This window comes from Castor canadensis, chromosome 1, assembly GCF_047511655.1.
Source record: "Castor canadensis chromosome 1, mCasCan1.hap1v2, whole genome shotgun sequence".
Lineage (NCBI taxonomy): Eukaryota > Metazoa > Chordata > Mammalia > Rodentia > Castoridae > Castor > Castor canadensis.
The window spans coordinates 149,968,637-149,984,589 of NC_133386.1; the positions used below are offsets into that span (position 1 = coordinate 149,968,637).

The 15,953-nt window shown below is 45.8% G+C and overlaps 1 protein-coding gene across 4 annotated transcripts in view; it reads right to left on the reverse strand.

Annotated features, from left to right (window-relative positions):
- Galnt18 (polypeptide N-acetylgalactosaminyltransferase 18) overlaps positions 1 to 15,953 on the reverse strand; it is a 322,267-nt gene that overhangs the window by 129,913 nt on the left and 176,401 nt on the right. For all 4 annotated transcript variants that reach the window (XM_074041438.1, XM_074041447.1, XM_074041433.1 and 1 more), the window contains exon 3: positions 8,284 to 8,450. In XM_074041438.1, the coding sequence (XP_073897539.1) occupies positions 8,284 to 8,450 (167 nt within the window). The remainder of the gene's footprint in view (positions 1 to 8,283; positions 8,451 to 15,953) is intronic.

Sequence of the window (15,953 nt, forward strand, 5' to 3'; positions counted from 1 at the left end):
TACCTGAAGCAACCAGTAGCTCAAGAGTCACACCAGTCACTAAGGAAAAGGCTGGGAAGCATGCGCTGGTTGCCACCAGAGGACACAGAACTGTGGCCTGGCCCACAGGTAACTCTCAGGCATGGCGATAAATGATACAGCAGGTAAAAGCACCCCCAGACAGTAAGGAGCAAAGGTGAGCACATCTGGGATGCTTGCAGAATGCTTTTGCAAAGCCTTGAGGCTCCTGGGTAGCCACTGCCAGTCTCGTGGGTGGGTCAGCCTGGTTGCACTGGCTAAAGGCTGTGGGCAGTGATAGGAAGCCTGCTGCTGAGCAGACCCGGGAAGGCTGGGGCTGACAGCCCATGTGCCTGCTGTATAAACACCTTTAAATGAACTGAATCTTGGTTGTAATTCAATTAGCTATATGGGATTCTTTAAGCTCTATAAAGCACAATACTGTCGGACCATTCTTTTCCTTTGCTTTTTAAAAATTTTGCAATTATTGCAGCTGCATGAAAGGCTGTTGGTAGTTTTACTGCCTGGAATGAGTATCTCTTGTGTAGGACAGCATCTTCGAAACATTAAACAATGATTAGGCAGGCTCTGGGCCAAGAGACAACAGGGGTTTTGCAGGGGGTGGAGGGGGACCCAGCAGCTGGCAGTAAGCAATTTGGGAACTCTTATTTTATTTTGTCACCACATAGAGATTTTCTTACCAACAATTAAAACTAACAGTGATTCACAGTTGTGCAATTACTTGTCATTCATCAGGATTTTGAAGGTGGCTCCAGGTAGTAGTGGGTGGTAGAAAAGACCCAACCCACAGTTAGTATAAGCTTACACACCATTGCACACATACGCCCACATAAGCCCAGGTGCATATGCGCACATACCCTGTTTACACATGCTCACCACTGCATGACCACACACACACACACACACAAAATCACACTAACACACCGTCACACACACGTAATATGTGCACCCATACACATGAACATACATGAGAATATGTGCACATATTAAACACGTGTGAGTCAACACACACAAATATGCATAAACGCGCTCATATGCAGACTTGCACACATGTACATCTGCAAACACACTTACACAAGCATGCCGATTCCTCCCTATTTTGAAGGGAGTAGGGACCTGCCTCCCTCTCACAAGGTGACCTAAAGTATAGCTGTCAGATTCTCAGTTACCTCTCGCCCCTGACACGAGCTAGAAACATCCATCAAAGCTCCAGTGAAGGAAGCAGCACACTCTTCTGTTTCTGATTCATGGTCTTGCTGCTAGCATCTCTCTCTCTCTCCAGAAGGGATGGAGAAAACCAAAGAGGACAACGTTCAAATGAGCCTTTTGAAATCAGAGAACTAGGGTGTACCAGAGGTGACCTGCTTAATGGCAAAGGGCACAGGCTCTGAAACCAAGCAACCTGGACTCAATTTCTACTTCTGTGTGACTTTGGAAGAATTCCTTAACTTCTCTGTGCCTGCTTCCTTGCTCCATAAAATGACATCGATAATAGTTCTTATTGATTAATTTATACGAGGTACTTACATTTGCTGTGACACACAGAAGCGCTCAATGAGCTGGGGAGTGAGACTGGAGTTGGTACAGGACAAAGAGACCACATAGGGAAGAGGAAGGAGCTGTGACTCAGCTTTGTCGCACACAGACCAGGACACTGCCCTATGTAGGTACTCAGTTTCCTCCCAAGAGCCAGCTAGATTGATCAGCTGACCTGGTTTCTGCAAGCTTTTGACTGTCTCTCTGCCTCTCTGACACTGAGGGACAGCTCCATTCCGCCTGTTTTTTGAGGCCCACCTACTTCTATACCTTCTTCTGGCAACAAATGTCACAGGCTTCACATGAAGCACGGAGAATGGATTCTCAGACCCACAAGTAAAAGAGACTGTGGCCTGTGAAAAAGGGACAGAGCCAACCCAACCCTCAAGGAAGGGCCATGCTGGGGCCTACCGCTCTCCTGCTAGCAAGCAGCAGCGAGGGTTGGATTTATATTGAGTGAGAACAGATGGAGGCAGTCAGCAAATGGAATTCTTAAAAGAGTAGTTGACATTATCATTGCTTTGATGTGCTTTTAGTCACAAAAATTCAGATTAATTCTGAAATTCCAAGTGGCAGGAAAGTAGAGTATCTGCTTTTTATGTTTATCAGAAGAGGACATGAAGTCATAAAGAAAACAGAAACTGAGCCCAGCAAAAAAAATGATTTTTGTCAAGAGTGGGGATGGCTGAACTATGGGCTGGGGCGCCACTGGGACAGCTGACAAGGAAACCTGAAAGGGTCACATTCACTCAGAACCTGCTCTAGGCCAGGTACTGGGATACCTGTGTGGCCTGAATGAACTCACAAAACGTTCAGCCATTTCCAAGACCATGGAAAACCAGCGGAGGGATCAAATGAATGGTTGAACAAATGAATGAACATGTAACTGAATGGCAAGAAGCAAAGGCAGAGACAGCACTATCAGCTGAAAGCCCTGGGGCTTTCCTCCCCCTGGAAGTCTGGAGAGGTTGCATCACTCAGTCCCAGCTAAAGCCATTGGCCCATTGGGATTCATTGAAAAGCACAGTAATTAAAGCCAGGAGGCGCAGAGTCTGGTTCCTACCATTTTCCTGTGATAACTAGGAGGAGGAGCCAGGGGAGGGGAGCATGAGCTACAGAGCAGGCAGGGCATGGCCGACCATAAGGAACGCATGCCTGTTTCTGGTAATACTAGTCATCTGACCTTGAGTTCAGGCCAGGATGGGGTAACGGCAAAAGGAAGTCCACCTCCTGCTCTGTATCTCATAGGCCATCTGTATTCATCTGGGCTGCAGCCAGGGGGCCCTAGGGCCCCACCCCACTCACAGTGCCTGCTGCTTGAGGGGAGCTGGGGAAGCAGGATCAGCAGCCTCCTCTACCACAGTGCAGATGGGGGACAGCAGTTAGAGTAGTGATTAACAGGCAGCATTTGACTGCAGTAGGTTGCCCTGTGAGGCTTGTGAAAATGTAGATTCCAGGCCCTGCTCTAGATCTGCGGAATCCAAATTCACATTCTCTCAATAAATCAATGTGCACCTGTAGGTGCTGGAACTGTTGTTCTATTTGGAAGCAGCAGAACGGGGCCAGATTTAATGGACACATTACTGCCAACCAAGAACAGAGCAAAGCCTCCAGCAAGTGGTGGAGATACAGCAAGAAGAAAAACAGATGCCCTGGTCTTCTGAGGGCTACACACTGGCAAGGGAAAGTGCCAGTAAGTAGGTGAGTTAAGTCCCCCAGATGGCGGTAGGGAAGGCGAGAAGTGATAGGGATAAAGACTGCCATTTAGATGGGGTGGTTCAGTGACAGCCCTAGAGAGAAGATGCAATCCAGCAAAAGGCCTTAAGCAAATGGACAGGTGGTGCCCTATGGGGGTTGGAGTATGAGCATTCCAAGTGGAGGGTACAGCAAGTACCAATGTCCTGAGGCAGAAACAGGCCTGGCATGAATCTCCGTATTTTTAATCAGGCTCAAATACTGACGTTTGAGACTGCTGCAGCAGAGTGACAGTATCCTAATAGGAGCCAGCCTCTGAAAAAGAGAAGCGAGTGCAGGAAGTAGCTAAGAAGGCAGAGCAGAGGGACTTGGATTCCTTCAGAGCCTCAGCCCCTGGCCTCTGAGACAGCTAAAAGTAGAAAGGCTTGGCTGGAGAAAGCCTCTCCTAGTTCAAGAAAGTATGGGCTTGCCCCCCAAGTGAAGGGTGGGAGAGAGAAGAGCCCGTGGTAACGCCTGGACAGTGGCTTCTTTCGGAGGGAGACATGTGATGATGACTCTGTGCTGCTTAATTTAGAATTTTAAACGCCAACGTCCCTTCCATCACATCTTATCTCATCCAAGGCTCCAAACAACCCCAGAGGTAGGAATTATACATCTCCATTTTATAGATAAGGCGAATAGGGTTCACAGAGGTGAAGCACACACAGCCAGGAAGAGCTAGACAGAGCCAGAACTGAAAAACTGGCCGAATGCCTAATGCTGTGCTCTTCCCACCGGCGTGGGCTGCCTTTACACAGAGGCTGCATTCCATGGTCAGCTGGTGGCCTTGTCATTGGTGTACTGTCATTTTAACCCTGCTTTATGGCCTCCTTAGCACTCTGCTGCTTATGCAAAACATTCACTCTCAAAGACTCTGTCAGGCAGAAAGGACAAGGTAGTCCCCTTATCCCAAGTGACACCTAAGAAAAAAAGCCCAAAGACCCATGGCCAGGAAGTGGCAGAATTGAGCCTGGAAAGAAGCCTGTGATGTCTTATCCCTCTTTGGGGTTTATGGCAGATTAGATCTGATTCACCATCCCCCAGCAATGTCTGTGGAGCTCACCCTTGTTGGCCTGACTGAAATAAGTGAAAGTCCTGTGTCAAGTGGCAATGACACCAGAGAGAAGCAGCAACTAAAATAGAGCCTGCACATGGTAACACCGTGGCTGCTCCAGACTCAGTGGCCTGAAGGGTTCTTCGGTGCACCCTCAGGCCAGAGACGGTACCATCCTCAGTGCCCCTTTATACCCCTTCCTCTTGGAACTTTAGCTCAGGCTGGTCTCAGAGAGCCCTGCTACTGGTCACTTCCCTATCCAATTTCACATGGGGGCACTGCAGCTGGGACCAGACCCCTGCCCAGGGGGCCCTTCCTTCTATAGGGTGCTGGGTCTGAATCTATTGCTCTGCTTGCCCCTCATCGCAACCGTCTCCCTGTTTGCCATCTGACCCTTCAGAATGGGAGAAAATTGGGCCCTTTGTTCCAGAAGCAATACTAGTTTCTGTGTCCTGGACTCACCTTCTCCTCCCTCGGCCGAGACCATGTTCCCTACCTCAGCCTCAAAGGGACTCAGGCTCCCCTTTCCAGACCCATTAAATCACTGGGTCCCCAAATTTCTTAGCAGCTCTCCAAGCAAAGTATAATATGCACTCAGGTTCTTGAGAACAACCTGCCTTTGAAAAAGGAGAGAAATAGAAAAAAGTAAAATACAATAGAATTGAATAGCATAGCACAAAACACAATAGAAAATAGCAGAGTGCTTTGTGTGTTATAAGGATAAGTGTAGTTTCAATCAGTGTGTATGGGACTGAGTAGGTGTTTCATCCTGGGTCAAGATGTCAACTTCTTTCTTGCTGTAGATTATGGTAATTAAAATTATTTTTTTGTCTTAGCTTGGGATCCTCCTCCACAGTCAAAATCACTCAGTGCCTGCTGCTAGTTTTCATCTGGTATCCACAGCCCAGCACCAGTCCTTTTCTACCACTGGTCCTCTTTGACCTTCCCATGATGTGTATTGTCCAGATGCAGGGCATGTTCTCAGACTCCTTGTCCTTTCCTCATTTGTGGCTTCATACAAATATATGACTCTCCCATTCCTGACATTCTCTGTGCATGGAGACAGGGCTGGCTTCCCCATTCTCTGGGTGGTTCCTCCCCAGCCACCCTATCCTCTTGGGTCCTGAGAATCTCATACCCTTTTCTCTCAAGCTTCTGAATTCTTGTTCTCTATTCTTCTCTTTTGAAGAAAGAGAACAATTGAACATTGAACCCTCTCAATGGCTTCAGTTAGCCTATGTGTAAGACTTCAAGTCAGGTCCCCACATTTTCTTTTGAGCTCTGGGTGTACAGTTCGATAGCTATGTGCTGGTCACCTAGAAATGGGAGGGGCAGGGCTGGGATGGGACAACACAGTCACAAGTTTTATCACTTGCCTCAGGCATATAGGACAAGCAAGGGACGATTAGCATCCCCATTTCACAGAGAAAGGAGCTGAAGCTGAGCTGTAAGGGACTCTTCTGTGGCCTTTTACTCAGCATGGAGAGAGACCTAGAATCCATGATCTCCCATTTGAGCCCAGAATACGTCCCTTCACGGCACACACTGGAAACTCAACACGTGTACCAGTGAAGTACACTTTTTCATTTAACTAGGCTCTCATCCAGAGCTGTGAATCATTCAAAAGGATTTTATAACAGTGATGTCCAGAATTCACATCAAACTAAATGATATACAATCTTCTGGGAGAGCATTGGGCTTGTTTGCTTCAGCTTTATATTTTGAACTAATTAAAGATACACATAAATGTATAAGAAGGTCCCATCCACTCTTCACCCAGCCTTCCCATGGTAACGCCTTACACGACTACAGTACAATATCAAAACCAGGACATTGATGTTGCCACAATCCATGGAGTATGTTCAGATCTGTCCGGTGACACAGGCATTCATGTCGGGCTGGACAGCTGGATGCAGTTTTATCACATGTGTAGCTAAGTGTAGCCATTACTACAATCAAGATCTGTACTATCACCAAACTCCCTACAGTGTTGACTTCAAAAGCTCCCAAGTGATTCATTCTCATACACATCATTCATGACTAACTACTGTGTCAACACACTGCTCCTCCACCTCCATCTTTAGGACAATGCCCTGCCATCTTCCACCTAGCCCTGGCTTGAAATCTGGAGTCACCATTGACCTGCCCTTCTTCGGCCCATCTTCCTATGATAGGCCCAAGAGATTCTTCCTTATACCATCTCTCGAGACTGTCTTTCCTGCCCTTGGCTGTCACACAGTGTGACTTCTTGTTTGTCCTACTGCAGTATTGTCCCCACTCATGTCTCTTCTTCCAGATGTCCTTTCCACAGCCAGTACCATAAAGCACAGTCACGTGTCTCTATTGCCCAGCTCTGACCACTTCATTCCTCTGACCAAAACCTTTTGATCGTTACCATCATTTACAAAATAAAGTACAAATTTAAAAAATTCAAGTACAAAATCCTTTACATCTGACTCACTGTTCTTATCTAAATGTCTCAAACACACTATCAGCATTTCCTCATTTTCCACATGGAATAAAAACAAGGTTATGATAAGCTTCTCGCCATAAAGAAATAAAAGGCTCCAAGATATCTTCCTCCTAATGCTTCACCCTCTTCTCTCTTTGGTATGTAAGGAAATGCAGCATAACCAGGCCCAGGGATGTCTCTTGCTTGGGGATGTCCTGATCCTTAGAAGGCTGGTTTTTCTATTCCTTGCCTCCTTATGTAAGGTGTTAGGGGGGCAGCAGGCCTAGGTCGAGCTGAGAGACAGGGCACATTGGCTGTCTGCTGATGGCCACTGGGAAATGGAAGCTTTCTTAAACATCCATTCCTTAGGTCCCAAGCAAGGTGAAGGTAGCTGGGCCCCTTCCTATCTCCCTCACTATAGGCAATCACCTTCAAAACATCTGTTTTGCCTGTTTGCTAACATCCTTGATGCTTTTTCATTCCTTTGTGCCTGTGGAACAATGAGAGTCAAGTGATTCATGAGCATCGCCCTTCAGAAAGCTCTAAAATCCCCTCACAGCGCTGCTCCTACATTTCTTAGTACATGATGATAAAATGAAAAAGAAAATTCTTTATTGAGATTAAATGCATTTCAATTATCTGATATGTTTCAGCTTTAATTGATAACAAATCACAAATTGCCCATCTCATTATAGCAACTGATTCACTGGGAAATTTACTACCTATACCAGAGAAAGCTTAGAAGATAACACAAGTCCAGGGACTCTTATGATCCCATGACCCAGCAGTCTATTTTATAAAGTTACTTAGTCAGAAGTACATCCATATAAATGGTCCTATCAAGAGCATTGGTCTCTAAACAGTCTCCACACATGGTCTTAAAAATTTAGAGAATTATGGAGGGGTGAAGTAGGGGAGTAAGAGCCATTAAATATGCACCAAGGGACAGAGGTACTGGTGGGGTAGCTGGTGATCACTGAGGAAGACAGCTAGTAAGGATTTCAACAAGGCATTTGTCAGTTGAGGCCCTGCTAGAGACAGAGGGAATAGGGCACAGAGGATCCAGCAGAGAGGTTCAATCAACACTCAACAGTTCTATTTCAGTCACTGGGTTCACAGGTTCTACCATCCTCGTCATCAACACCACTACCACCTCTACCACCTGCAGCAACATCAACACTTCCACAGCTAAGACTCTGATGAACAGTCTTCCAGGCGGCAGCAGGAGCCCCACAATGAAAGGGGTGGAAGGGCCTTTTCTCTTGTCATATTGCCTTGGAATGTTGGAAGAGTGACTGGGAAGTAAGTGATGAAAAGCCTGAGGACCAGGCCCCACTGGGATGGGAGTGACCATCCAAAACTGTGACCACTATGAATCTCAGAGAAGGAGCAGCCACCATGAGCCTTCAGAAATGAGAACCAGAAGCAGAACCCTCTGCTTGGTTGTCACAAGGGGGCAGGAGCCCAGCCCCAGGGAGCCCACACTTACCATTGCTGCTGTTGTCATCTACCAGGATGATCTCCTTGAGCAGGCGCGGGGGTGTGCGTTCAATGGCTGAGTGGATAGAGCGCAGAAGCACCGAGAGTGCCTCATTGACGAAGATGAACACGATGCTCACCTCTGGCAGGCTGTCCGGGAACGAGAGGTTGCGGCACCTGAAAAGAAGAACAGCCAAGCTCTTGGGACTTTCTGTGACTCAACTGGTGTCACCCCAGGTGGGGGCCCACCCCATGACTTGCTGAAAGACTCAGGATTCCAGATTCTTCCCAGGCCTCTTTGATACACTGAAGATGAGTCCTGTCTGTTCAGAAGAAAGCCCCAGCTACTGCAAGTTTGCCCCACAAGGACATGTGAATTTGTCAGTGACTAATCCAGGTAAAAGGCTGTACCTAGCATAGCATTTGGCTGATGGCAGGTACTCCCTGAGTGTTTGCTGGAAGGATGGCTCAACATTTCTAAACCAACAGGATGGAAATGCAGTCAAAGGAAAGTCTTAGTATTTCCAAACTGGCAAGGCCCAGGTGAGGCCAGACCTTAGGTGGAAACCTCTGTAGGAAAATATGCTCCACGGGGCATCCTGCCTGCCTCCCCCTCCAATACCCTCACTCATTCAGGGATCATCCTCAGAAGCAGGTGCAAGCTAGAGTCAGAGTCTCAACACAAATGACCAAACCCAGTCTCGTACACAGCTTAGGACAATGAACCATAAAGAGGTTGAGTCCCCACTGATGGTTACACCAGGAATCAACTGCCAAGACCGAATCCCAGTTCTAGTCTTCTGGCATGTGCACCAGGGTTCATCACTGAAGAAGCAATGACAATGAAAGTCTGCCCCTAACTGACCATTTCCCCAGGTTCCCTGAAGTCATTCACAGAAGTGTGTACCCCAAAAGTTAGAAGCAAACTCATAAGAAGCTGTATGCCATTCCCCATAAGAGAGGGAACACACAATCCTGAAATCAGACCCCATAAGAAGGCAAGACAATAAGAAGTGCCATGGTTCCCAAGGATGATTATTTTCCCTGAAAGCACAACCTCTGTAGGCAGGAAAACACTGTAGGACCCTTCCCTGGCTGAAATGAAACGTTGTTCCAGAAGGCAGTAAGCTTCCATCTTTAAAACAGCTGTAAGAAAGGACAGAGAAGCAATTTAAGCCTGTCCCAGACCTTGGGCTTGGAATGGAAGTTCCCCATGCCCACCACTTGGCACGAAGACTCCAGAGTTTAGGGCTGGTGATCATGTTCCATGGTTCCAAAATGGGTGATGCAGCCAGGTTAGAACATGCAATAATGAGTGTCATAGCATAGGGCTTCTGCTTGCAGTAATTAAAGTGCTGCAGGATAGGAATGGGCCTGCTCTTCTTAATGAGGAAGGCTGCAGGATAACCAGACTGAGCAATTTGGGAAAATCACCATGGGGCCCAGCCTGCTTAAGAGCAGGAGATTAATAAACTAAAATCACAGTCTCTATGGTTACCAGAAATTTACAGAAACTTCTCCCTTTCTATTTCCAGCTCTCCTTTCTCACCAAAGGGAGGTGGGGGAAGGGAGAGGGTTGAGACTCTTCCCAAACCTACTTCATATTTGTAATTTTCATTAAGTTAACAGATTTGTGTAGAATTCACTCATTCTTGTATTTACTGGAATGAATATTTATTGAGCCTTTCCCACCAGGCAGGTATTGTTGTAGCCACTGAGAATTTGACAGGAAGTGGACACTGTACTTGTCCTCATGGAGCTTATGCTTTGGCAAGGGAAACAGAAACATGAAAGCAAACAAATGACACAATTTCATACACTTGCTAAGATGAAAAGAGGCTCATGAGACAGCATGATGCCCAGGAAGCTGTTCTAAGGCGTGGTCAGGAAGCCCTTTATGGGCAGGAAAGGTTTGATCTCAAACCTAAATGGTGTGCAAAAGTGAGTTGTGTGAAGGTTCTGCAACCTTGGAAGGTTCTCTCTCCAGGGGGAGAGATTATCTACCCATAGTGAAAGGAGGAAGAGGACGAGGAAGTGGAGGGAGAAATCCCAATGAAAGACAAAGACTGGAATGCCTTCTTAAACTCACCAGACCCTTCCAAAATTGTAGAGGGTGGATGTTGTTGTGAATCTAATTTAATAACAGCAATTAAAAGGTTTGTGGTTGATAGTCATATAATTCTGCTGGCTAGTATTTATTTATGGTGGGCAGTCAAGACCAGCAGCTGGACTTTCCCTGGGTATGGAAATAGAGATGAATATTAGCACACGAACTACTTCCTAACTGCATATTAAAAGTAATGTCATACAGTGTCAAAACAATAGCATGTGGTCCTTGTTCTTCTTCAATATAAGGACAATGGACAGCTCCTGCATCTCCAGGTCCTCCCAGCTGTTTTTCAGAAAGAAATGTTCACGGCCTTCTCCCACTCTCTTCCTTTCTTAGTTCTGAACGGAGGTACCCAGTCTCCCCCTGCAGAGGTGACTCATTTTAATTTTTCCCAGTAATAGCTTTGATGGTGTGAGCTACCAGTCTTTGTAAACCAGTCTCCTGATGGTCTTTCTCCAAGCGAATTGAAATGCTACCTTTGTTTACAAGCTAAATCCTGCTGATAACTATTTTCATACAAAAGATTTTTGAACATAAGGTTTTTCTATGAAAACTCTTGTGTACATAACAGAACACCTAGTGTATTGCATCATATCCATACTTGTTTATTGTTTCTCTCTCTCTCTTTCTGTCTCTCTTTCTCCCTCTCCTATTATGAATGTGACTTCCCAAAAGCAAACACTTTGTTTCGTGACTATGCTATCTCCCCACCTTAAGCCAGTGACCGGCACACAGTAGGTCGTCGGTGAATGTTTTTGGCCTGAAACAAAACTAACGGAGTTGTTATTTTATGAATAACGTACACATTCTATGCATGCCACTGATCTCATATTTCCTTTTCTCATAAACCTCCTCCCTTGAAGGGGAGTCAGGTCCCCGCTCCTCCAGCAGCCTCTCACTTGCCTATGCTCCCTTCCCTTGGATTTACGGCTCTAATTCCTCACAGTTTCCAGAAGTTCTCAGTTTCTTTACACTGTAATTAACTAGTTCCTCCAGGCTAAATGTCCTGACCTCCTCAAATCCTTCTTTTATCTCCTCTCTTGGGAGCTGTTCAGGCCCTTCCAGCTAAAACCACCTGTGACAGCTACTCTCTCCATGTCATGTCATGTCATGACTGTCTAACAGGACTCTCTCACCTGACATGACATGGAGAGAATAGCTGTCACAGGTGATTTTAGATGGAAGAGTTTTTTCTGCACCAAAATGAAAGTGGGTCTGGTTGAGTGGAGAGGGGAGAGCTGGACAGGACAAGGCAGAGGAAGAGGATCATTCTTAGAAGAAGAGTATTGCAGATGTCAGGACAGGGGGCATGGAATGAATACACCCAGATACTGGTCCTGCCTTACCATGTGAAAATGGATAAGCCATCTCAACTCTCTCCAAGTCTTCTCTGTAGGAATAAATGATCACTTAGATGTCTTTTCTGGGCAAAAATTACACTCATATCACACACTCAGTGAACAGAGGAAATTCCAGTTTGTGCATTTTTCCTTCCTCTCAACCAATATCTTGTTACCACCACATGTAACAAGAAACATCCCTTCCCATTATTGTGCCTGGATCAGGTAATCTGCTCCTCTGGTTTGCCTAGAACTTTCCCCATTTGAGCACTGAATGTTCTAAGCAAACTAGGAGGGCCAGTCATGCTGTGACTACACCATGATCTTCTTGCGGGCTGGGACTGGCCTTACTCACAGCTACAGGCCACTGCCCAGCAAGCGCCTGTCAAACAACAGGCATTCTATTGATTTGTTGAATAAATTTCCTTTCAAATTCCCTGAGCCACACATACAGGTCCCTATCTTTCTCTCCACATAAGCAGAATGAACCAGAATGCTGAGGAGGGGGGAGTGGCAAAAAGAGGAAAGAGGAACATGTTGGGCAAGATGTGTGCATACTTTCTGGGCACAGCCTGGGCCATCACTGCAGGATTCTGAATGCAGGAAAGGCACCGTTTTGCTGCAGTTGGAGCCTTGTAATAGGTGCACATCACTCAGAGTTGCCATGGAAGAACCCCAAGCCCTGCATGGCTGCTCCAGAATCCAGCTGGCTTTACCTGTCAGTTTAGCACAAGACCCATAGACTGTCTCTTATGTGGGCACCACTGAGATGTTCTCCCCTAGTCTTATGGTTTGGATATGAAATGTCCCCCACAGGCTCATTGAATACTTGGTCCACAGATGGTGGTGCCATTTTGGGAGGTTCTGGAAACTTTGGAAGGTGGGACTTAGTTGGAGGAAGTAGGTCACTGGTGGGTGTGCCTTTGAAGGTTATACCTGGTCCTTGATTCTTCCATGCACTCTGCTTCTTGTCTGCCATGAGGTGAACATTCTCCTCCTATACACACTCCTGCTGTCACGATGTTCTGCTTCCCAACAGGCCCAGAAAAGCAGAGCCAAGGGACCATGGACTAAACCCTCTGAAACAATGAGCCAAAATAAATCCTTCCTTTCTTAACTTGCTTCTGTCAACTATTTGAGTCACAGCTATGGGAAATAACTAATACAGAAAATGATGCCAGAGGAGTAGGGCTGTTGCTATGACTAAACCTGGTTTGTAGGAAGAATTCAGAAAAGCTTGGAGAACTGCATTAAAGAAAACCTAAGATGCTGTAAGTAGAGCTTAGAAGACCAAAATGCCTATTGGAATGCGTACAATGAAGACTGTGCTCATGTGGTTTTAGTTGGAAATGGGAATTCTAATGGGATTTGGACTAGAGGTCATTCCTATTACATTTTGGCAAAGAATTTCTCTACATTTTATCTGTGTCCTGAGACTTTGAGTGATGCTGAATTTAAAAGTAATGGACTAATTAACTTGGCAGAGGAAATTTCAATTAAGCATAGCATTCAGACTGTAGTACAGACATTGCTGGCTGCTTTCATCCAGGTTTATAGGAAGAATTGGGAACAACAACAGAGTGCAAAAATTTGAAAAACATGGAATTTGGCCAGAAAAGCAGGGCATTTAAAGTTGCAGACAAGGAGGGCATGGTGAATAAAGAGATGAGCACCATTAAAAAGAAATCAAATACTTTGCTTTGAGGCAGTAGGAAAGATACCTTGAGGCAACCATAGGGCAAGCTCAACATTATGAAAGGGTAAACTCATTTGAAAAACTTTTCCCTTGAGAAGAGAGCACCACTGGGTGTCCTTCTGAAAAAGGGCTGCCCAGGGAGCTGTTTCCCCAGGATTTGTTTTCCATGTTCAGCAGTACAGTACAAGCACTCAGAAGCTGTTGCAGCCATGCTTCAAGGAGGCTGGGCTTCAGCTCAAACTGGTGGCAGACGCTGGTGCCATCCACATGATGCTGGTTTTGCAAGCATGCAGAATGTAAGAGTTAAGAGGTCATGGAGGCTTCCACCCAGATTTCAAAGGAAGATCTGGGAGGCCTGGCAATATGTAGCAGACTGAGTCCCTATAGAGAGCCCCGGAGAGGGCTATGCATGAAGTTGTCACAGGGAAGTCTAAGCTATGCTGTTGGAGATGTTGGAAACATGGAGCATCTGCCAAGGAAAATGTAAGCAATGAGCGGAGCCAGCCCTGGAGAGAGGCCGTGTGGGCTGTAAAGAGTAAGGTCATAGAGGCAGGTCTGTCCAAGTCTGTTGGAGTGCACATCTTAGTACCACATACCCCAGATGGCAGTCATGAAGCTACACAATTTAGTATTTGCCCTGCTGGGCTTTGGTCTTATTTTGGTTCAATCTTTCCTTACTGTTTTACTATTTCTCCCTTTTGGAATGGGAACGTTTATACTGTGCCAATGTATGTTGGAAGTAGGTAACTTGTTTCTGATTTTTACAGGGATCATAGCTAAGAGTTTGCCTTCAGTCTCAGAAGAGATGTTAGATTTGGACTTTTGGACAATGTTGGAACTGTTAAGACTTCGGGGATTCTTGGAAATGGACTAAATGCATTTTTGCATTATGAGATGGCCGTGAGCCTTTGGGAGCTAGGAGTTCCCAATGTTAAGGTTTGAATACAAAATGTTACCCACAGGCTCATGTGTTGCATACTTGGTCCACAGATGGTGGTGCTATTTTAGAAGGCTCTGAAAATTTTAGGAGGTGTGACTTAGATGGAGGAAGTAGGTAACTTGGAATCATGCCTTTGAAGATTATACCTGGTCCCCAGTTCCTTCCATGCACTCTGCTTCCTGTCTTCCATGAGGTGAACAACATCTTCCTACATTCTCTCCTGCCACTATGATGTTCTGCCTTACAATAGACCCAGAAAAACAGAGCCAAATGACCATGGGCTGAGTACTCTGAAACCATGAGCCAAAATAAATCCTTCCTTCATTAGGTTGTTTCTTTCAGGTATTTTGGTCACAACTATGCAAAAGTAACTAATCCACGTAGCTCCTGAGTCCTCCAGGATTTGACTACCACATACTCTATTTCATGCCTGTTCACAGCCAGGATAGTCTCATAGAGTGTGTTAGTCTACTTTCTGTCACTTTGACAAATACCTGAAATAAATCAACATAAAGGGAGGAAAGGTTTATTTTGGCTTACAATTTCAGAGGTTTCAGTCTATGGTCACTTGATCTGGTTGCTTTGGGCCTATGTCAGTACAGTACAACACGGTAAAGGAGAGCTGCTCACCTCATGGTGGTCAGGAAGCAGAGAGATAGGAAGGGGTCAGGGTCCCACTGTCTTCTTGAAGGGTATGCCACTAGTGATCTATCTTCCTTCCACTAGGCCTCATCTCCTTAAGGTTCTACCACCTCCCAAAAGTTCAACAAGCTGGGCACTTCAACACATGTGGACATCCAACACATGGGCCTTTGGGTGACATCCCATTTGCAAGCTATAACACAGAACCATTTCCTGCCTTTTCTGGATGGCTGCTCCTACTCTCCCACATCTCCACTCACTTCTGAAGAGAAGGGTCTGAATATGTGGAATTCCAAGGAGCCACACAAGTGTAACCAGTCCTTCCTAATTTAAGTTCCTTGAGGATATCTAACTGTAGCAGGCAAAGGCCTTCCTCATTTTGAGAGGAGGAACATTCCCGTATAAAATTAAGTCATAAAAGTTCCCCTTTTTCTTTTATTTTTGTTCAAAGTCAAGCTATTTTCCACCAGAGATAAAAAACAAGGTGTTTTGGAGAAGGGAGTGCTAGGGCTGTCTAATAAGCTGGAATTGATGGTCATGATAAACTCCACTTCATCGATCTCTGCACACAAAAGAAAATGCGGAAACAGGAGCAACAGCTTAGGAAGTCTCTCTGTAGACTCACCCCCCAGATTATTTGGAGTTGTTTATGAGGCAAATTTATATCAAGAGCATCAGTGCCATTACCTGTGAGAGAAGGGGAAGCCATAGAGGACAAAGTCAAACCAAGATGAGCTCCTGGCCACAAGGTAAGTCCCAGGGCAGCAGTGAGCATCATTCCCTGCAGCTGGGCATCTCTATATTGGATTCACAGATCCTCGCCTCCCTTGACCTTGGCAAATGAGCAAGATCCTAGTCCATCAGAGTGGATGCTTAACCTGCCAAGTAGAAAAATTAAGCACACCTTTTCCAGAATGAAGATCAAAGTAGACGGTGACCTGGGGTCTATTGA